Source organism: Rana temporaria, chromosome 6, assembly GCF_905171775.1.
Source record: "Rana temporaria chromosome 6, aRanTem1.1, whole genome shotgun sequence".
NCBI classification, from domain to species: domain Eukaryota; kingdom Metazoa; phylum Chordata; class Amphibia; order Anura; family Ranidae; genus Rana; species Rana temporaria.
The window spans coordinates 148,665,361-148,687,927 of record NC_053494.1 but is presented as its reverse complement, the minus strand read 5'-3'; the positions used below and the strand labels follow the sequence as shown (position 1 = coordinate 148,687,927).

Genomic DNA, 22,567 nt, shown 5'->3' with positions numbered 1-22,567 from the left:
CAGGAGTAGAAAATGTCCTGGCATCAGCGGGAGTAAACAATGCCCCATCTTCCTTCGATGGTATCCTTGGGAGAAATTGTGCCCCATCATTGGTGTCATTGGGCACCATTGTTGGTGTCATTGGATGAAACCGTGCCCCAAGGGCCAGATAAAAGCAAGCAAAGGCCCGCAGAGACCACAGTTATAGGAGAGCATTGGAACAGGACAAGGAACAGCATCAATGCAGTCTGCTTTCAAAAGAAATATCACATTTCCAAATGTCTTTTTCTGTTTTGCTTTACAGCCAAGTACAGTTCCTATGCACTGCCCACTGGGTAACATTCCTTTTGCAATTGGAAAACTAGATGTGTACTTACAGTATAGGTATTGAGTCTATTGAGAAATATTCACGACGTGCCATTTTAGTACTTCTGAATCCATCTTCAAAATGCTTCCATAGACACATCTTTTCATTTGTTTAATCTTCCATTATGTCAGCAAGCAAAAATTGAAGATGAAAGCGATCACTAGAAAAGCATGAGCGTAGCATAATAGCCCGGGATTCAGGTGCAAAAAAGAGAAGGGTCAGGGTCTTAGGGCCAGATTCACAAATGAGATATGACGGCGTTTCTCCTGATACGCCGTCGTATCTCTGTTTCTATCTATGCGACTGATTCATAGAATCAGTTACGCATAGATATCCATAAGATCCGACAGGTGTAATTGTTTTACACTGTCGGATCTTAGGATGCAGTACCGCGGCCGCCGCTGGGGGGAGTTTGCGTCGTAAACCAGCGTCGGGTATGCAAATTAGGAGTTACAGCGGATCCACAACGGTTTTTCGTGTTTGCTACGTCGCCGCTAGTCTAGTTTCCCGTCGCAAAGTTAGTCGTTTTTTTTGGTGCCCTAACTTTAGTCAGCAAGTGTATTGCTGTCTAAAGTATGGCCGTCGTTCCCGCGCCGAAATTCAAAATTTAACGTCGTTTGTGTAAGCCGTCCGGGAATACAGAAGTACGATACGTGCGTCGCCGTTCAAAAAATGACATCACGGTGCGCAAAGCACGGCGGGAGTTAAGAAACGAAGCATGCGCAGTAGGTCCGGCGCGGGAGCGCGCCTAATTTAAATGGCACACGCCCATTTGAATTGGCCCGCCTTGCGCCGGAGGCCGCTGGCGTAGTTTTCATCGCAAGTGCTTGGTGAATCAGGCACTTGCGATGAAAAATTGCGGCGGTGTAACGTATCTAGGATACGTTACACCGCCGCGATTCTACGTGAATCTGGCCCATAGAGCCTTCGGAAAGTATGTATGGGTTTTTTTTCTGACACATTCTCTTTAACGTGTTTTGCAGGTGTATGCTCCATGATCTTAACCTTTGCTTACTACTACAACTGATCTGTTGATATCCCTAAGGATGAGATCTCATGAGCCACCCCTACATGTGTCAGTTTTTTCCATTCAACCTGAAACCTAAAAACGTTTCCGCTATGCACGCATTCGAGGTGGATGAGGAAATCCTCCTGCTTAGTCATTGTATTCTGACAGCAGAGAGGCTTCCCTGCCATCAGAGTACACTGATCAGTGTTGCAGGCTATAGCCTGCAGCGCTGATCAAGCAGGGAAAATTGAACAGGGCAGATGTACAGTAGTTGATCCATAGATCGACTTCTCTACAACCACAGTGCCCATTCATTGATCGAAATTCGTCCAGTGCCTGCTGAACTGCCTGAATTTCGATCCATGCATGACTGGCTTAAACCGTGCACCTGCAAAAATGAGCAAATGTCTGTATTGTCTGTCTGTTATGTTAGCTTTAGGCGACATGCACACTGGACGTTCCCTAGATGCCTTTCTCCTGGCAGCAGAAAAATGCTGGATTCCAGTAAACGTGTACCGTGTTTAGGCCCCTTTCACACTTGTGCGACTTGTCCTGCGACTTGGGACTGCAAAGTCGCATGACAAGTCGTACCCCATGATTTCCCAATAAGTGCCATTCCTATCAGTGCGCTACTTTGGTCCGACTTCGATGACCGAGTTTGTGATCTTGTTTTGTCTTTAAGTGTGTCTATGTCGTAACTATTTCCCTTTTGGGATTAATAAAGTACAGTGGAACCTTGAATTACAAGCATAATCCGTTCCAGGGGAATGCTTGTTATCCAAAGCACTTGCATATCAAAGCGAGTTTCCCCATAGAAGTCAATGGAAACGAAAATAATTTGTTCTACATTGACTTCTATGGCATGCAATACCGCATGTGGCCAGAGGTGGGGGGTGCCAGAGAGACTCTGTCGGAAATACCCGGAGATCGTTCGGCTGCTCTCGGAAACCCCCCGGAAATGCTCGAACATGCTGGCAAATGGTGTGCAGAAGGCAGCAATCAAAATAACACTTTCATTGCTTTGACTTTAAAGATCGTTCACACGAGCCGTGTTGATCAACGCAGTTCTGTTGCAAGAATAAGACAATTGGGCTTTATAGTCTGTGGCATCAGTTCACACCAACTTGCTACACTGGTATGAACAGAAAGAAGTAGGGCATGTTGCATTTTGGGCAGCGTGTTCTGGCAAGCATCGCTACATACAGCGCACGAGAATTTCATAGAAATAAAAAAGGAAAAAACAAAGCAAACAATTCAATTATTATTATTATTCAGGATTTATATAGTGCCAACAGTTTATGCAGTGCTTTACAACTTGGGGGAAGACAGTACAGTTACAATACAAATCAATACAGGAGAATCAAAATCAAAGGGCCCTACTGATTGAAGCTTACAATCTAGAATTCAATGTGTTTTAACAATGTATTGCAGCACTTGGCAGCGTTCACACAGCACCATTGCATACACTGTATGGTGTCACCAAGCATTTATTAGGCCTCATGCACGCTGGTCGTTTTTGTACGTTTTTACAGCTGCTCTTTTTGGCTTCAGACGTTTTTTTTTTTTTCTACAGTCAATAAACTCCCCATCATGTTATCCTATGTGTCCGTGCACACATAGGCTGTTATCAGCAGTTTTTGGCTGTAAAAACTGGGGTTGTCCCGATACCGATACTAGTATTCGTATCGGGACCGATACCGAGCATTTGTGCGAGTACTTTACTCGCACAAATGCTCCCGATGTCAGGTCGGATACCTGGAACCGGAAGTCGGCGGGCTGAGAGAGCGGAGCGGAGATCAGTCTGGCAGCAGCGGATCAGGGGGGCAAGCTGGCCGAGGCAGGAGTGCAGGGCGCCACCGCATATTCCTTCCAAAACGGTGACCGGAGCAGTCGCATTCGGGACAGGAAGTGGCGTTACGAGTCTTCGTCGGAAGGTAAACATCACAACGCACATCTTGGTACAACCTGCACTCGGCTGAAGTAAGCCAGCAGCAGACATCTTGTTACATCCAGCCCAACCATATGGCCTGGGTGTAACAAGATGTCCACTGCTGTCTTACTGCAGCCAAGTGCAGGGTGTACCAATATGGGCGTTGCCGTATACTTGCTAGAAGTTAAATGACATGAATGATGAGAGGAAAGGAAAGATTTTACAATGCTATATAGAATTGCAAAATCCTTCCTCTCCTCTTATAATTCATGTAATTTATTATGCAATTGCCAATCGGTGCTGCATTTCAGTGCCTGTCCATAAGTGACATCCGTTCCATCAATCAGTGCCCATAAGTGCCATCCATCTGTCAGTGCCAATTTATCAGTGCCAATTAGTCAAATTGTCACATGACATTAAAAAAAGGTATCTGTAATCGGTATCGGTGAGTACTTGGGGAAAAAAAAAGTATCGGTACTTGTACTCGGTCCTAAAAAAGTGGTATCGGGACAACCCTAGTAAAAACGCTGTAATGTCAAAAAAACGCTGATAAAAGCTCAAAAGGGTGTTTCACCAGCTTTTTTTTTAACGTTTTTGATCCATTGAAAAAAAAAAAAAACAATAACGCGGAAAAATGCTAAAAAACGATATTACAAAAATGTTGAAAAGCTCACTGCAAAGCTACTGGCGTTTTTATAACGTTATTTTAACGTGCAAGCCTTAATGTTAATTCTGATTAGCTTCTATTATTGAATTTGTTTTGTAATTTTCCTCTTTGTACTGCTTTAGTATTTGTGTATACGGATACAGCTGCAGCCTCCGGCCACCCTCCTATCCAATTCCCTAAAGATTAATTTTTCCCCCATTAGTTCTCTTTTTCCTGTTTGATCGGAGCTGGCCTATAGGATTTGGCATTCTTTTCGGCAGCTGTGACATGTGTAGGTGGCTACAGCAGGGTCTCTCCCACACAAGATCCACCATGGTAGGGAATTTCTAAATGATGCACATTTTCCATGTACAGATCTCACTTGCACCCACAGGAATACACTTTTTCCACAGTACATTGTAGTTGCTGGAGCATAATGCAGTCCAGAAGGTCCAGTGTTATTTCTCTAAATTAAGATATTTACAGCATACGTCTTATACAGCCAGGCAGCTCTATTATAGCCAGCGCTAGATCTATAAATCTCCATATTTCCTTACTTTTGTGTAGCCACAAATACTTCTCCAGCAAGAGGCCCGAGTTTGAATAATGACTTGTAGACAAACATAACTGCCAACATCATAAAACCATTTTCATAGATACTTTGTTACTGAGCCAGGGTACCTAGGGCTCTGAGCGAGAGCAATGCTAAATATTATATACAATGGACAGATTTATTCAATTGTAATAAAGTCATTTCTTTGTAAACTATTCAATAAACAATAATGTTCAGAAATAAATGGTAAGAATTAAAACTTTTGAGGCATATACACTTAGCGGCTGGACCCCCTTTTGCCTTCAGTACTGCCTAAATTCTGTGTGGCATAGATTGATCATGGTGTTGGAAACATTCCTCAGATTTTGGTCCACATTGACATGATAGCATGATACATGATGTAAGGCTGAGGAAAAAATCGATTTGAATCTTGATTTGAGTTGTGAGGGCAAATCGATTCAGATTTTGACCAAATCAATTTTTTAGATTATTTTTTTTTCCATAGGATCGGCGCTCCGTGGACTAGGCCGAAGCCGCGGCCTCGCCTAAAAAATCCGGCCCCCAGCTCGCAGCGATCCTGGGAAAATGCTGCAAGACCGGACGCCGCTCGCGGCCTTTTCCCAGGCGAGCTGGGGGCAGGATTTTTTAGGCGAGGCTGCGGCTTCGGCCTAGTCCGCGGCTTTTTCCCAGGATCGAGGCGGACTAGGCCGAAGCCTTGCCTAAAAACTTAGGACCAGCGCGGTGTCCATTAGGAAAAACTATATTAGAAGTTTTTTTTTGTTCTTTTAAATCACAGATTTTTTTGGGGGGCCAAAATTGCCCAGCTCTAACATGATGTGACTCTCCAGTTCCACCACATGTCAAGGGTGCTCTATTGGATTGAGATCTGGTGACAGGAGGCCATTGGAGTACAGTGAATTAATTGTCATGTTCAAGAAACTAGTTTTAGATGATGTGAGCTTTGTGACATGGTGCATTATTTTGCTGGAAGGAGCCATCAGAAGACGGGTGCACTGTAGTCATGAAGGGATGGACATGGTCAGCAACAATACTGAGGTAGGCCTTGGAATTTAAACAATGCTCAATTGGTACTAAGGGGCCCACAGTGTGCCAAGAAAATATGCCCCGCATCAGTATACTATTGCACCACCAGCAGTCTAAACCGTTTTTACAAGGCAAGATGGATCCATGCTTTCATGTTGTTTACACCAAATTCTGACCCTTCAATCTGAATGTCTCATCTGAATTCAAGACTCATCAGACAAGGCATCATTTTTCCAATCTTCTATTGTCCAATTTTGTTGAGCCTGTGCAGATTGTAGCCTCAGTTTTCTGTTCTTGGCTGACAGGAGTGGCACCTGGTGTGGTCTTTTGCTGCTGTAGCCAATCTGATTCAAGGTTCGATGTGTTGTGCATTCAGTGATGGTATTCTTCATACCATGGCTGTAAACGAGTGGTTATTTGAGTTACTGTTGCCTTTCTGTTATCTCAAACCAGTCTGCCCATTCTCCTCTGACCGCTGACATCAACAAGGCATTTCTGTCCACACAAATGCCGTTCACTGGATATTTTCTCTTTTTCGGACCATTCTCTGTAAACCTTAGAGATGGTTGTGCGTGAAAATCCCAGTAGATCAGCAGTGATTGGCTGAGTTTCTGTGATTGGCTGAGTTTCTGTGATTGGCTGAGTTTCTGTGATTGGCTGAGTTTTTGTGATTGGCTGAGTAGCAATTTGTGTTACCAAGAAATTGAACAGGTGAATGGCCAGTCAGTGTATTTAAGCCAGGTACTGCTCACCTTGTTTATAAAACACGTTCACCAACAGAAAAAGCATTGAGTGCTGCCAGCATCTGTTTTCAGTGGTGCTTGTGGTAACTGTCCACGTGTGTCCTGTAGCCTGGTTATACAGCATTTCGAGTATATGTGTGTAGAATTGCCAAAGCATTACAGCAAGCCATCGCTGTGATAACCACTGGGCATGAGTAGATGGCTTTATCCCTCTCTTATTCATGCTCATTGAAGAAATGTGGCCAGGCTATGGACGTTCAAAGACTATATAGTCTTAACCAGCAGAAAATAGACTTTAAAACAAGTCCTCACTGATCTCTGTAGCTGTAGGCATTGTGGAATAATTTGTCCTCAAATTCCACAAGAGAAGCAGTAACGTCCAAATCTAGTCCCAGCACTTTGCTCTGCTGAGAGCCTGAGCCAGCCCCTACACAGCCCAGCGCTGGAGGGGCAGAGCAGAGAATCGGTAACTGACCGTCACCGCTCCCTGCTTAGAGCAGAGGGGAGAACTGAGTAATCTGCGGTGTTTGATCGCTCAGTTCTCAGGATAGAGATAGCAGGGGATAGCTGCAGCCATCTAGTAAGTATTATTTAATCTTTTGCCATTCCCAGACTTCTCTTAACAGAAAATGCTCATCAACCTGACAGCATTTTAAAAGAGAAGTTAATAAAATAAGGGCTTCCTTCAAATATGCATAAAAAAAGCCACATACGGATGCATACAGTGCATAATTTTGTACTACGCACCCAGGATGGCTATGGGCCTATTCAGACAGTAATGTTCCGCTCAGTTCAGCAGTGTAGGAGACTAGGACACGGTTACGTTTTGGGGGCATATTTGTTGCTGTATGAAAGTAAATGTTTTTGCTAACATTTCCATGCATATAAGTTTACGGCACCAATTCATGGCGGACATATTGACATCAGTTGTGTGTATTCAGAGGTGCAGGTGGCCCTGAGCTGCAGTAGTGGCCAATAGGCGCCATTTATGGGTACACATGTAAGCAGTGGCGACTGATGTTTTTTTTTGGGGGGGGACTGGGGTGGCAAACAAGGCACCCACAGACACCCTACATCCCAAGCAAGTGGTCAGGTCAATCGTTCTGCGCGCCAAGCCCACCCCTTTTTTAAAGCCTATTAGAGCCCCTGGGTTTAATCACGTGCTTCAAATATTTTTTTCAAAAATGAAGTCCATGCGTCTGGTACTCCGCATGTAGATTAGGGGGCCGGACACATGGATAGGGGGGGGGCAGCCGCCCTGTTTTACGGGCTGCCACTGCATGTAAGCATAGCACAGAGGTTGCAGTAAGATCTGCCAGCATCTGTGATGTTGCTGCCAGCAAGATCCTGTGTAAAGTCACACACCTATGTAAATGAGTCCTAAAAGTGCCGTAAACGTATTTCATGCCTGAAGAGGTCATAGAAGACTTGTTTTAAAGCTTTTTTTTACTGTTTGTAAATTGTTGAATGTTAGCCCAGCCACAGTCCTACTTTAATATGAAGCTTATGTGACCAATTCAATGGGAATTATTGTGTACGCATTTAACTTGGATCACAAGGAGTGTGAATTTTCTTCTTTTTATTAGTAAATGGTGGAAGATAAGGCAACGGTATTAATATTGGGCGTTTCTATGTAGCACTGTGCGTTTGTGTTGTCCTCAGGTGAGGCTTGCTTGTTGGGATAAAAGTTTGGGGTTTACGGGTGGCTTTCTTGTACTTTTTGTTCCATCTTCCCATTCATCAATATTCACCTTGTCCCGTGGTGACTTTCTCGTTCTGTGTGACACCGTGTGTTTTATGAGTCGCCTGTTCAGGGCAGTGCTGCAGAATATAAAGAAAAATCATCTTTCTGGGTATAAATCGCACTACCATTTGGCATTTTACTAAATATCAAGGGTCTGGGAACTCAGTTGTGAAATGCAGCTCTGCCCTGATTGCGGGGCTCTGGCACAGTTTATTCATCTATATTGTAGAATACTAACCACATGGATTTTGTTTGTGAAAGGATATCCTGCTACAGGAGAACACATCTGGTGAGCTACTGTATGGGTCTAGTGTATACCGAGCTTTATGCCGCTACCAGAACCATACCCTGAATGGAGAGCGAAGGGTTTAATGATCCATGTATGAATGGCACCCACTAAGCACACTCAAGCCAGTGCCACCCAATAATCTGCAATGAAGAGATGCCTCCAGAAACCCTCCACTAATTAAATTGCCCACCAAAAACCACACCTAAAATATCACTATACTAAAGCAAAATAAGCCACTGATGATAATCACAGCTATGTATGGAAAAGTACCAACATCTGTACGTTTTCAACAAGGGTGGCACCAAAAATGACACTTCCTAGGTATCATGCATGACTGTGGGCTGGAGGACAGCTTTGTATTTCCCCCACTATATCCATACATGATTGTTATTGGAAACGCTTTACATGAGTTAGTTGTTGGAGATTAGTGGTCCTTTAGCTAAAGGTGTACAGGGGTGTCCCTGCTGGAACCCTGGCAGCTTTAAGCGTTCCTTGTCCTTATCACGCTCCTGTGCATGAGTCTTTTACAAGCAAGATCCACGGTTTCCTTTCGTCTCTCCTTCAACCCATATCCTGCCCTGTAAGCTTGACGTTTTGTGACACTGATTAACTCTGTATTGTCTGTGACAGGTGGGAGATTCAAGAAGGAGATTGTAGTTGATGGACAGAGCTACCTCCTACTCATCCGTGATGAAGGTGGACCGCCAGAAGCACAAGTAAGATGTCTTCATGTCAAGTGAACTTTCATGGTCCTTTTTCCCTCTGTTGCTAACCTATCTCCCTTATGAACAGGAAGATTTAACTTGATTACGAATACAGTGTCATAACTTAAAGAAGAACTAAAGGCAAAACTTATTTTTTTTTCTCATTTTGGGTAGAGTAAGGGATGGTTATAACCCCTTGAAGGTGTATTTTCTCCATATGTTTCCCATTGGAGAGATTTCCCTTCACTTGCTGTCTCATATCCAAACAGGAAGTGAGAGGAAATCACTGCAAAGGGAATCCCTTGGGGTCACCAAAACTAGTGTCCCCATTGGAAGAATTCCCCTCTATTACTTGAGACAACCCAAAATGTGTGATTTTTCTTTAGTGGTGCACCGAAATTAAACATTTTGGTGCGAAGACCAAAACCAATATTGACGTTAAAGCGGATGTACGCTCAAAAAAAAATATTAAAAGCCAGCAGCTACAAATAGTGCAGCTGCTGACTTTTAATATTAGGACACTTACCTGTCCTGGAGTCCAGCAGGGTCCGCAGCAGAGGACGAGCTATCGCTCGTCACCCTGCTGCTCCCCCCTCCATCCACGGTGAGGGAACCAGGAAGTGAAGCGCTCCGGCTACTTGCCCGGTTCCCTACGGCGCATGCGCGAGTCGTGCTGCGCCCGCCGATTGGCTGACACGCTGTGTGCTGGGAGCCGAGTGTTCCCAGCACACAACGGGGGACAGACGGGAAGTCAGGAAAAACCCGTCTTTTGCCCGAGACATGTGGCCGGAAGTGGGTGCAAATACCTGTCTTTAGACAGGTATCTCCACCCCCCTCCCCCCTGAAAGGTGTCAAATGTGACACCGGAGGGGGGGGGGGGTGCCGATCAGCGCGACTTCACTTTAGGGTGGAGACCTGCTTTAAAATATATATATATATATATATATATATATATATATATATATATAATAATTTATTTATTATAAATTATTGTATTTATATTTGACTTTTTAATTAATATCATGAGTTTTAAAGGAATATGTATTTGTCGGCCATTATCGGCACCTTTTTGAAGTAGTGTTAAAAATCCTGCTTGGTGCATATTTAGTTGGTTAAAAAAACAGCAAAAATGCACCTCCCCATTGAAAATGCGGTAAGGACGCATTAAAAATGCACCAGTGTTGTTTTTTGATGCATTTTCGAGTCACATGACCTATGAAAAACACACCATAAGCACAGTAAAATCGCTGGCGTTTGCGGCAGCCATTATCCGCCCCTTTTTTTTTTCGGCACAAGGCTGAAAACCCTATTATCGGCCGATGATTTTTGCCGGCCAAAATTTCGGTGCGTTGCTAATTTTCTTTTACTTTCAATGATAACTGTAAACAGGACAAAGAGAGAGGGTGAATCTTTGATGAGGACACAAACAGCAATTACCTAACTGGTGTTCTAATCCATCTTCAGTCTGTCCAAAACAAAAAGAAAAGTTTTGCCTTTATTATACTTTACTGTCCAGGGCTGGTTCTTGGTATTTCTTTAGTACACCAGGCAGCTGATCTGTCTGAAGTCCTGGTGGTCTGGAAATGACCGCGGTGTGCCTACACATCTTCAGCCTGCCTCATAGGGGGCTATTTACTAAAACTGGAGAGTACGTAATCTGTTGCAATTCTGTGTGCTCCAGTTTTAGTAAATCTTCCCCCATAGAGTCTTTGTTCAGTTTAATTACACATACCTCTTATTATTTGTAAAGAAACCGTTCATATCTCTGTACCAACTCCACTGCTGCTTAGATAGAGTACATCCAGGTGACAATGTTGTAACCATGACAGGAAGAGAGGAAAAAATCTACAGAGACGGCAATAACAAGGTGAAAGGAGCTCTGACCTACTCTACAGAAAATCATGTTTGCATTGCTGTATGTAGCCCCATTGGGGAGATTTTGCCTGACTTCCTGTACAGAAGAACAATTTTGTCAGTAGAACAGGAAGTGAGATCAAATTTCTCCATCAGGGCCAAAGACGGCAATAAAAACAAGAATGTAACCACTCCATTAAAATAAAATTGGCAGCAATACACTTTAAAGCGTAGCTCCAATATTTTTTGAAAACTGTGTCCTGCTCAAAAAGCCCAAGATGACTGATCTTTAGGTGAGATACAGTGAGTAGAATATGACAGTGCAGCACGCAATGTTTCCTGGATAACGTCATTTGTTCACTAATATCTCTTCTGGGATTGGTCCTTTATCTCCATTACGTGTCATTAAAGCGGGGGTTCACCCTATAAAATAAAATTTTTTTTTTTTTTTCTTCTAGCCTAAAATTCGGCATAGTAGCGCGAGCTACAGTATGCCGGTCTTAATTTTTTTATCGCCGTACTCACTGTGTAATCGTACATCGTAGATTCCGACTGCCCACGGGGAATGGGCGTTCCAATCCAGACGGAAGGTGATTGACGGCCGGCTCTGGCGCGGAAATAGCCGAAATAGGCTTGGCTCTTCACGGCGCCTGCGCATAGTCTGTGCGCAGGCGCCGTGAAGAGCCGAGACCTACTCCGGCTGTCTTCGGGGAGCGTGACGCGCCAGAGCCGGCGGTCAATCACCCTCCATCTTGAAAGGAACGCCCATTCCCCGCGGCAGACGGAGTCTACGATGTACGATTACACTGTGAGTACGGCGATAAAAAAATTAAGACCGGCATACTGTAGCTCGCGCTACTATGCCGAATTGTATGCAACAATGTTGTTCTGCAGGGTGAACCACCGCTTTAATATTTCTTATTATGAGTTGTATTGGACCTAGCACATTTATCTTCCCTTTATATTCTGTCTTAAGCTATTATGTACACATTTAACTTTTTAGTCTTGTTTTCTGATTTTGTTTTGCTCTAAATAATATTTATTTTCTTTAGTTTGCTATGTGGGTGGATGCTGTGATTTTTGTCTTCAGCCTGGAGGATGAGATCAGTTTCCAGACAGTCTATCACTACTACAGCCGCCTTGCCAACTACCGCAACACCAACGAGATCCCCATGGTTCTGGTGGGAACTCAGGGTGAGTAAATCCAGCACCCACAAATCAGCTGTTCAATGCTGTCTGCTTGCGTTCCAAATGTGTGCACATGGCTCCATCTACTGGACATACAGCTAACTGCATTACAATCTGGGTTAACAAATATATTTGTTTAACCATTTAGATAATCGGGCCTTTTTCCCTAAATAAATTGGATACCCAGAGTTTTGTTTTGTTTTTTTTTGTTTCGGTGACAAGTTCCAAATGTGTGCACATGGCTCCATCTACTGGACATACAGCTAACTGCATTACAATCTGGGTTAACAAATAGATTTTTTTAACCACTTAGATAATCAGGACTTTTTCCCTAAATAACTTGGATACCCAGAGTTGTTATGTTTTTTTTGTTTTTGGTTTCGTCTGTTGCACACATTATATGATTTATTGGTTATAGGTTTGATAGTCTATGCTAACATTATATATATTTTTTTATTTAGACTGGTGGGGTTTTAAAGTGTTTCACTCTTGCAGTTACATTTGAGAAAACCCCACTATATGTTTGTTTGCCCATTTACACAGCATACCTAAAAAAAAAAAATAACAAAAAAAAGGATTAAACAGAGGACATACTTGGCTATCCTTCATTAACATACAATACAGAAGGCAAGCTTCTACATTTCTAAGGCTGACCATACACGGTTTTAATCTTGGCTGGTTCAGCAGGAACGGCCCGAGATTCGAACCCTTAATGGGCAGGCAAAATGTACCACGTGAATGGATCGATCAAATTGGATACAACCAGCCTGCTGGATTCTCTTGCAATTATTGCCAGAGGCTGCTATAGCTACTAGCAATAATCACCTTCTTCTACCAGTGAGGACGGCTTCCCCCGCCCCTGATCAGGAGAAGCCAATGGCCCGACAGGAGGGGTTTCCACATCAACACTGTCTGTGTTGATGGGGGAAGCAGGCAAATTTATTTCCTGCAACCAGTGGTTGAAGGAAAGAAATTTTCTCAGTGTATGGCCAGCCTTACCCTTTGTTAGGACAGACACTGTTCAAATCTAATTTACAACTGGGATTGAGCGGGTTTGCATAAATTGTCTACGGAAAATTCAGATAAGGTTATGTGAGTTTGATGAGGGCACAAATTGGCACAGTTACTTTTTCACAGGTTTGCAATCTCTTAGCATTTGAATTTACTTATATTTTATTTATGTTTGGATATACATTTATCCAAAAATGTTTGACTCCCAAAGGATTTGAAAATTTGGCAATTTTTTTGTGATATACTTGCCTCTACCAGTCAGTAAGATCATGCTGCTGTTTCCTGGTATAACCTTATTGCTTCCTGGGTTCGATGTACTGCGTCTGAGGTCAGCTCCTGCTCATTGGATGAAGGTGAAAAAGCGGTTTCCCTGTCCAATGAGGAGGTTGATGGGTGACATAAAAAACTGTAATGCTGAACCAGGAAGATGAATGGCTTAATCAGAAACTACAGTACATGTAAACAATATATAAATTCACCCTTTGGTGCCGTGTAGGATATGATATCTCAAAAGAACAAAGTTCTCCACATAGTGTAAAATCCTTGTAAATGTATTTAAATAAAAGTAATGCGCATACAGCTGACGCTGATAAATAGCGCCTTTAATGTCTTGTGTGTCGGCCGCCACGGAAAAACGACCCATCCTCTAGGCCACATATGGGATTGGTGATGTCAGCGCATCGCTCTTCCTTACACGTTTTGTCACAAGATGACGTCGTCCAGGGGCACAGGCAGCGCGCTTAATCACCCACACTTTATACACTGCACAAAAGCCAAGTCTTGTTCTGAATATGTGTTCTCACACAACACCCAGATGGCCAAGCCTTGATCTGAGCCTCAGTCGGCCATATTGAAAACCGCAACAAAGCCTCGTTCTAAAAATCCTATGTATAAAAATAAAATTCGGATCCCACATTAAGTGTGAATCCATACTCGATAGAACAGATATCTACATTAATTGGAACGAAACTTGGTCAAAGGGGATTCTTCTAACCAAAAACAAAATTCCAAAAAACTATACAAACTTAACGACCGCAATAATAATGCGCTCTCCCATCTTTGCCATAATATAACTAAAAAATATAAAAACAGAAATAAAAAAATAAATACTTTATAACCTACATACCACCAAAATGGGTGGATTCAGACAAACCCTTGTTAAACATAAACCCTTGTTAAACATAAACCCTTGTTAAACATAAACCCTTGTTAAAAATAAAAATAAACGTTCTGCCCGGAAGTGAAGGCATTTCACATTAGAGTGTCATCTAAAGGAAACTTCCAGCAGTGACACCTAGTGGATAGTTTATGAACCACAAGTATATAAAAAATATTGACAACACACAATGAATTTAGTAAAAACTACTACCCAATAAATTTTTAATTTCTCAAAAATCTATAGGCAGTCTGATAGTCAGATGCAAGTTCATAAATATGAGTTTAAGTAAATTAACTCTCTGAATTGCTAATAAATGCATTGGCGTCAACATTAAAGCCATAATGAACATGTGCTCTCAGTCTATATACCCAAGCCATCTCCTGTTTCCAAATCTCCCTCACCAAACAACTTCCTCTCCAATGGGGTCCCCAAGTATTGGAAGGGTCTCTGTTATGCATCACGTCATAGTGTTTGGATACAGAATGATTTTTAAAACCCTTTCTGATATTACTAATATGTTCCCTTATTCTCACCTGTAGGACCCGTTTGGTCCTGCCTATGTACATGTGTCATCTGCCTATGTCCTGTGGATAATGGGCCAGATTCGCGAAGAATTGCGGCGGCGTAACGTATCGTAGATACGTTACACCGCCGCAAGTTTTCATCGCAAGTGCCTGATTCACCAAGCACTTGCGATGAAAACATACGCCGGCGGCCTCCGGCACAAGGCGGGCCAATTTAAATGGGCGTGTGCCATTTAAATTGGGCGCGCTCCCGCGCCGGACCTACCGCGCATGCTCTGTTTCCGAACTCCCGCCGTGCTTTGCACGCCGTGACGTCATTTTTTCTAACGGCGACGCGCGTAGCGTAATTCCGTATTCCCGGACGGCTTACGCAAACAACGTTATTTTTTAAATTTTGACGCGGGAACGACGGCCATACTTTAGACAGCAATACGTTTGCTGTCTAAAGTTAGGGCACCAAAAAAACCGACTAACTTTGCGACGGGAAACTAGACTAGCGGCGACGTAGCGAACGCGAAAATCCGTCGGGAATCGCCGTAACTCCTAATTTGCATACCCGACGCTGGTTTACGACGCAAAATCCCCCCAGCGGCGGCCGCGGTATTGCATCCTAAGATCCAACAGTGTAAAACAATTACACCTGTCGGATCTTCTGGCTATCTATGTGTAACTGATTCTATAAATCAGTCGCATAGATAGAAACAGAGATACGACGGCGTATCAGCAGATACGCCGTCGTATCTCCACTGTGAATTTGGGCCAGTGTGTGCAATTCACAAGACTGGCTGTACAGAATTACAAACACTTTTGACATGCAAAACAGTAAACCTGTATTTTAACTTTGTGTTTTAGTTTGTCTTCAGTTTTGCTTTATCCATGTGTTAACATGATCAGCACAAGTCGGTGTGTCTGTCTTGTAAATGCAAACATTAGCACATACTGACATGTCTTCTGTATATGTTGTATTCTTCATGTACTGTTTAAAGGTGAAGTCCACCTTTTGCGTTCAATCTAAGTTTATTGAAAGTTTTCATATATTAAACAAGATATCAAAAATACACACAGGTACAAATGTACCGTAAAAGGTAGCAAAAACATAAAACACAAAATAAATAGGAAATTAAACACGTGCACCACAATATGTCAATTAACCACGTAAGCCCTGGACCATATTGCTGGTCAAAGACCAGGCCACTTTTTGCGATTCGGCACTGCGTCGCTTTAACGGACAATTGAGCGGTCGTGCGACGTGGCTCCCAAACAAAATTGGCGTCCTTTTTTCCCCACAAATAGAGCTTTCTTTTGGTGGTATTTGATCACCTCTGCGGTTTTTATTTTTTGCGCTATAAACAAAAATAGAGCGATAATTTTGAAAAAAAATATTTTTTATTTTTTTGCTATAATAAATATCCCCCAAAAATATATAAAAAAAACAATGTTTTTCCTCAGTTTAGGCTGATACGTATTCTTCTACATATTTTTCGTAAAAAAAAATCGCATTAAGCGTTTGATTGGTTTTGCCCAAAAGTTTTTAGCGTTTACAAAAAAGGGACTAGTTTTATGGCATTTTTATTAATATATTTTTTTTACTAGTAATGGCGGCGATCAGCTATTTTTATCGGTACTGCGACATTATGGCGGACACTTCGGACACTTTTGACACATTTTTGGGATCATTGTCATTTTTATAGCGATCAGTGCTATAAAAATGCATTGATTACTATAAAAATGCCACTGGTAGGGAAGGGGTTAACACTAAGGGGCAAGGAAGGGGTTAAGTATGTTCCCTGGGTGTGTTCTAACTGAAGGGGGGGGTGGACTGACTAGGGGAAATGACTGATCGCTGTTCATACATTGTATGAACAGACAATCAGGCATTTCTCCCCCTTTACACACACAGCTCCCGGGTTCTCGATCTGTAACGAGCAACCGCGTGTGCTTGGCGCGGTGATCGCGCCCACCGGGCTCGCGCGTCGGCGTCAGGGGGGAGCAGGTGCGCCCCCGGCGGTGCGCGCGCCCCTATTGGCTGCTTGGCGAGATGACGTAGATCTAAGTGATCTCGCCCAACAGAGCCGACCTGCCGCCGTATAACTGCGGCAGCTGGTCGGCAAGCGGTTAAAGTGTATGTTACCCCAGCACTTCATGTTCCTGATATGTGCCTGCTGTATGAGAAAGTATCCTGTTCTCTTTGTATTTCTTCCTTTATGTGAAATCCCTGGTGTTCCTATTAAAAACTGACCACACTAAGCAGGAAAACACACTGTGGCCTGCTCTCTAGCTATGCTGGGAACTCTGTATGCTCTAAAAATACAATAAAATAATTTTTATTGTATTGTAAATTGTACATTTTTGTTACATGCCTGCTAAATCTAATAAAACTGAGTTAATAAATAAAAATAAACATAAGATGAAAAAATATACAGGCTGGGCAGTTGGAGCTCTGGGATCAGAGAGACAGAGGGAGAGAAGCAAAGTTAGAGATAACAAACTCGGCAGCAGAGCTAACATTAGAGCCAGCGCAGGGAGGGGGGCCTGCACAGGGGGGGATTAGTGAGGGACAACTGTCTTTCTCAGCAGATAAACGCTGACAGCAAGGAGAGGGGGAGAGACTAGCTTTCAGCTGCTGGAGGAAGAGTTCTGCAATTGTCGTCCATCCTTAATCCCCCTCCCTGTGTGGGCCCCCTACAAAAGGACCGGTGGTCCCCCCTATCACTGGCTTTGCCTCCAATGATCAGACTTGTCCTGACAAATCCCTGCTTCACAGCAATTCACTGGGAAGCTCAGTGTGTTGCTGCTTCTCCTCCCCCAGCTCTTATGCAGCTTAGAACAGAGGGAATGTGATCACTTATAAAAAAGGGAAATAAAATATTTACAATGTTTTTTTTTTTCATGTCTATACACAAATGTTTTGCCTTTCATTTCTATTTTAAACTGGATGGGATGTTTTACAAGGTGAGGGTTTACACATTACAGCCATATTTAGGGTATAACATGTAACATGATCCAGAAGCTACCCCTGTGCCCACCAACAATAACGTTTATTATATCTGTCTTTTCAGATGCCATTAGTTGCACTAACCCCCGTGTAATCGATGATTCCCGTGCACGAAAGCTTTCCAATGACCTCAAGCGATGCACTTACTATGAGACATGTGCCACCTATGGACTCAATGTGGAACGTGTCTTCCAGGACGGTGAGTTACAACTTTTCTTGTGTTCTTAATACATAAGCATTTTAGTGTTATTGTAAGGATGATAGGATTCAGTGGTCTCGCATGCCTAGCTATAGCTTTGCCAAGTGGGCAGAGACTTTAAGGATTAGTATTTTGACAGTATTGGCTTCACAGGGGTTATGTTGTTGGAAAACGATCTTAGTAGTCTGGTACTGGTGAAAAATGTTCTTTGCTGTACTGTGCGTATAATCCATTCTAAGGAAATGTTTTTTCTCAATCAAGGCAACTCTGGACTGCTGGAGAACAAAGAGCTGCAACACATTAGACAATTCATAGATCTGCTTTTCCCTCTTGATGTTCTCTCTTGCTTACAAGTCGTCACATTAGTGATCCAATGTCTCCCTCTAGTGGCAGTTAAACAGTTTGTTCTTTTGACAATAAGTATGCCTGCAACTTTTTTTTTTTTTTTTTACGTTTTAGACAGTGTAGAAGAGAGAACATCTATGATATACTCAACAAGTATTTATCAATCATTATATTAGTCAGGACAATAAGTTTTGTGAAATCTCTCCAGTTGGGGGCACAACGATTAGCAAAACGCTTTCAGTTCAATAGAAATGGAACAATAATTTCTACCTGGGTTTTCTGACAAAAGGGCATCTAGTTTTGAACCCTTCTATTTTTATAGGATTGTGAGACATTAGAATGTTCCTTTTTATTTCTATTTATAACTTATCAATACAGTAGCACCTGTACAGAAGTTCCACTCATGCCATAGGTACATTTAGGAATCTTACTACAAATACAATTCATTGCATTTTATAGTAAACAGTCACATACCTGATGGCTTCTGAATCCCCTTTTCATCTAAATATTGGCCTGGTGTTGGGTTATTGTGGGCCATTGAATTGTGAGTGCCTTTAGGCCTTCAGCACCTACTTTCCTTTGTACGCTGCATGCCTTGCATAGAGATTTGGGAGTGCAAAGATTTTTTGTGTGCCAAGTTTAATTTGCTTTTGTTTTGATACCATGTGCTCTCTACAATTTTGCATGCAAGTCTGAGTTTGTTGAGAGCACCACTAAAAATTATATTCTTAAGTTTGTCAAAATCTAAATAGCTAATATTCTGTTGGCCCATACATAGAAACACCAAATTTATCTTTTACACTGCATTTCTTTAGCCTCTGCCAAAGTTTGTAGAACACTGGCAAGTGAAGCTTCTCTAACCCTGGCAGAACTGTTTTAAGTTTTCAACAAATCTCACACTGTCCCTGACTGTGACATTAAAGCTGAATTCCAGTAATTCAGCTCCTTTGTAAAGTGAAGGCACACTGTGAGTTCATTCCAAGGAGCTGCTTGACATCTCCTGGGCTTATTTCTATAATTTACATCTGACAGTTTTATTGCACTTCCGGAAGACAGTTATCATGGTATTTCTGGGAACCTGACACTGATACTTCAGGTCTAAGCATTTTAAACATTACAGTTGGTGCAGCTGCTATGCCTGCCCCTCCTCCTACCTAATCACAGAAGCCTTTGTATTATGTGAACTCATTCACAAAATGAAAAGGCTTCTCTGAATGGGAGGCATAGCTCCTCTGTGTGCCTCTCTTTCCTCGCTCACAGCCCAGAGTGTAACACCAGCAGAGCTATAACCCAGTGAGATATAAATAAGAGCAAAGTTCATAGTTAGTGTGTCTGACCTTTTTACAAAGTTTCCCCCACTAATGGTTTAATGTTTTTTAAAAGTCAGTAGCTACAGTTTTTGTAGCTGCCGACTTTTATTTTTTTCACAGGAGACTAGAATTCTGCTTTAATCTGAAGATAGTCAGTCACTACTCTGATGACTTGAGTTGTGTGCCTAGCAGGCTTCTATAAGCAAAGCAGATGGAAATGCATATGAAACGGGGACAACGTTTTCAAATACAGCTGCTTGCTAGTGTGTGCTGGAAAGACAGTGTGCCTGTTTTTGTTTTCTTGTTTTCATTACAGAACTTAATTGCAATATGAGTACAGTCCTGTTCACTGCGCTTTTTCTTCAGTACACCCCACAGCAATGCTGTGCCATGAACTGACACCATTGGAAACCAGGCTTGTCTTCTTGTCTATGCATTGGGTCTGTATTCGAGGTAACACAAGTGGTTACACAAACATGACTAAAAGTCAGATTTATCACTGGTGGAAAAACATACACGAACAGGATAGAAGGCAACATAAGAGATTTCCATTTCAGAATACCTACATAATACTTGAAACAGACAGTGAGTGCACAGGGTGTGCCAGGGCACACCTGGCACACCCTGCCTGCCCTGTTTAGACTCTTAAATATTGCACAAAAACCCCCTAACAAGGCTCCTAAAAAAAAATGGTAAAAGAAAATGATTAAAAAAAAAATTATTTGTAAAAAATAAAATAACTGCTGTCACCATCCACTAGCCTAGTGATACCAGTCTCTGCCTTAATAACATAGTCCGCTGCTCTACTGACATTGTTAGTCTTTATACACATGCACATATGTGTTTGGGGTGCACATCCTAATGCAATAGCCTGTGTACACCTATGGAACAGACACTACTACACATTGGCCTATGTTTGTAGGGCATGCTAGAAGTAGTTTAAGGTGGTCCTAGCATTAAAGAAAAAAAAACCGTCAATGGTTCTTTTGTATTACAAATATTATCGACAGTCAAAATGTTAAATAGCACAATGAAAAATGCTATTAAAACATAAAAATGTAGACTTGTGCAGACCATTCTTGTCTAGTAAAAATTTTGGCGTGTTCTATATCCACATTACTTTCCCTCCTTGTAATTGGCAGTATGTGTCACATTGTTCAAAACCTAAAAGCTGGTATACACTATGAGAAAATCAGGTGAATGATTGTACGATTTTCCTTGTTAGACAGCAAGTTGGAACCAAGGAAGGAAATAATGTATGAAAATTCTCGTACGACAAAGGCTTTATTTTGTTTGTTTTTTTTTTTTTATTATATTCAGTCTTTGGATTCCAAATTTTTCGTGTACGAAACGGTACTCATTAGACGAAAATCATTTGTTCTGTTCACGTACAAGAAAAAGGTTTGTCCCTTCGCAAAGTCTGAATCGGATATGGAAAGTTGTGTATACACTATACGAAAATGGAACGATTGTGCCTCGTACAGAATTTTTAAGGCTGGCCATACATTATACAATTTTCCTTTTAGATTTACCAAAACCATAGAATATGAGATCAATCCTAAACACTTTCAATTTGTATGCAATCAGGCAGACCCTTGTACTACATAGTTGAAATTAAATCTAAAGGAAATTAAACAAGAAAATTGTGTAATGTATGGCCTGCTTTAATTTTATATGTGCTCTTTAGACCATAATATCTCCACCTTCACATGAGTATGGAGTTATATTTGGAGTCCCTTCTGAATGTATATAACTGCTAATACTTGTCTATCTTAGTTGGACACTTCCTCTTTACATGCCAACTATCCACATGGGTACAAGGAGTGTTTATGACACTACTTTTACACTGATGCCCCGTACGCACGGCTGGGATTTCCGACGGGAATCCCGACCATGTGTATGCTCCATCGCACGTTTTTCCGACGGTAAACCTGCCAAAAACGGGCGGCAAAAAAAAAAAAGAGAACTGGCTCTCTTTTTTTCCCGTCCGGATTCCCAACAGACTTTGGGAAGTCTGGCCATACATTATACAATTTTCTTGTTTAATTTCTTTTAGATTTACCTTTAACTATGTAATACAAGGGCCTGGCTGATCACATACAAATTGATAGTGTTTAGGTTTGATCTCATATTATAAGGTTCTGGTAAATCTTAGGCTGCTTTCACAGTGAAGCGCTTTGCAGGCGCTATAGCACTAAAAATGGCGCCTGCAAAGCATCTTGAAAGAGCTTCTCCCTTCACTCCAAGGGCTTTCACACGGAAGTGGTGCGCTGGCAGGAGGGTGAAAAAAGTCCTGCTAGCCGCATCTTTGAGGTGCTGTAGGAGCGGTGTTTACACTGCTCCTACAGCACCCCTGCCCATTGAAATCAATGGGCAACGCCGGCAGTTTTAAACCTTTTTTGGCCGTTATCAGGGGTTAAAAACTCCCCAATAGCGTCCGAATAGCGCCGCAAAAACGGCGGTAAAGCTAGACTCCCCAACCCCCACTAAAGTGGAGTTACCCTTTAAGCTATGCCAATATATTTACATAGGAATTTCAGGCAGTTCATGGCATTTCAGTAAACCATGCTGATTTGTTAAAAGTAACCTGTCCTTGGATGACTGTAATCTATAAATATGACATTTTCATACGCTGTATATCAGGGCTCAAAATGTACTACTAGCCAGGCCTCAAAGGTTACTTGCCACCAGTTGCCCTGCCCAACCCCTACCCTGCCCCTAAACACGCCCTCATAAATTATCTCATGAAATTACACTTAAATGTTTTATGCAGAATTAAGTTACAAAAATAAATATTAACAACAACTTTAGCCGTGTCCACCAAGGCCGCGACTGGCCGTGTCCACCAAGGCCGCCTGCAAAAAAATGTGCATGCCTTATTTCTTTTTTTTTTTGTAGCCTGTAAAGCATTGCACCAGCGATCTGAAGACCTGTCAGTGTATCTTTGTGCCCGTACATCCCGTACCAGCAAGCA

At 42.3% G+C, this 22,567-nt stretch overlaps 1 protein-coding gene across 10 annotated transcripts in view; it reads left to right on the top strand.

The window, feature by feature from the left end:
* AGAP1 (ArfGAP with GTPase domain, ankyrin repeat and PH domain 1) overlaps positions 1 to 22,567 on the top strand; it is a 579,218-nt gene that overhangs the window by 314,759 nt on the left and 241,892 nt on the right. For all 10 annotated transcript variants that reach the window (XM_040357546.1, XM_040357547.1, XM_040357545.1 and 7 more), the window contains 3 exons: positions 8,935 to 9,020; positions 11,915 to 12,056; positions 17,804 to 17,938. In XM_040357546.1, coding sequence (XP_040213480.1) covers positions 8,935 to 9,020; positions 11,915 to 12,056; positions 17,804 to 17,938 — 363 coding nt within the window. The remainder of the gene's footprint in view (positions 1 to 8,934; positions 9,021 to 11,914; positions 12,057 to 17,803; positions 17,939 to 22,567) is intronic.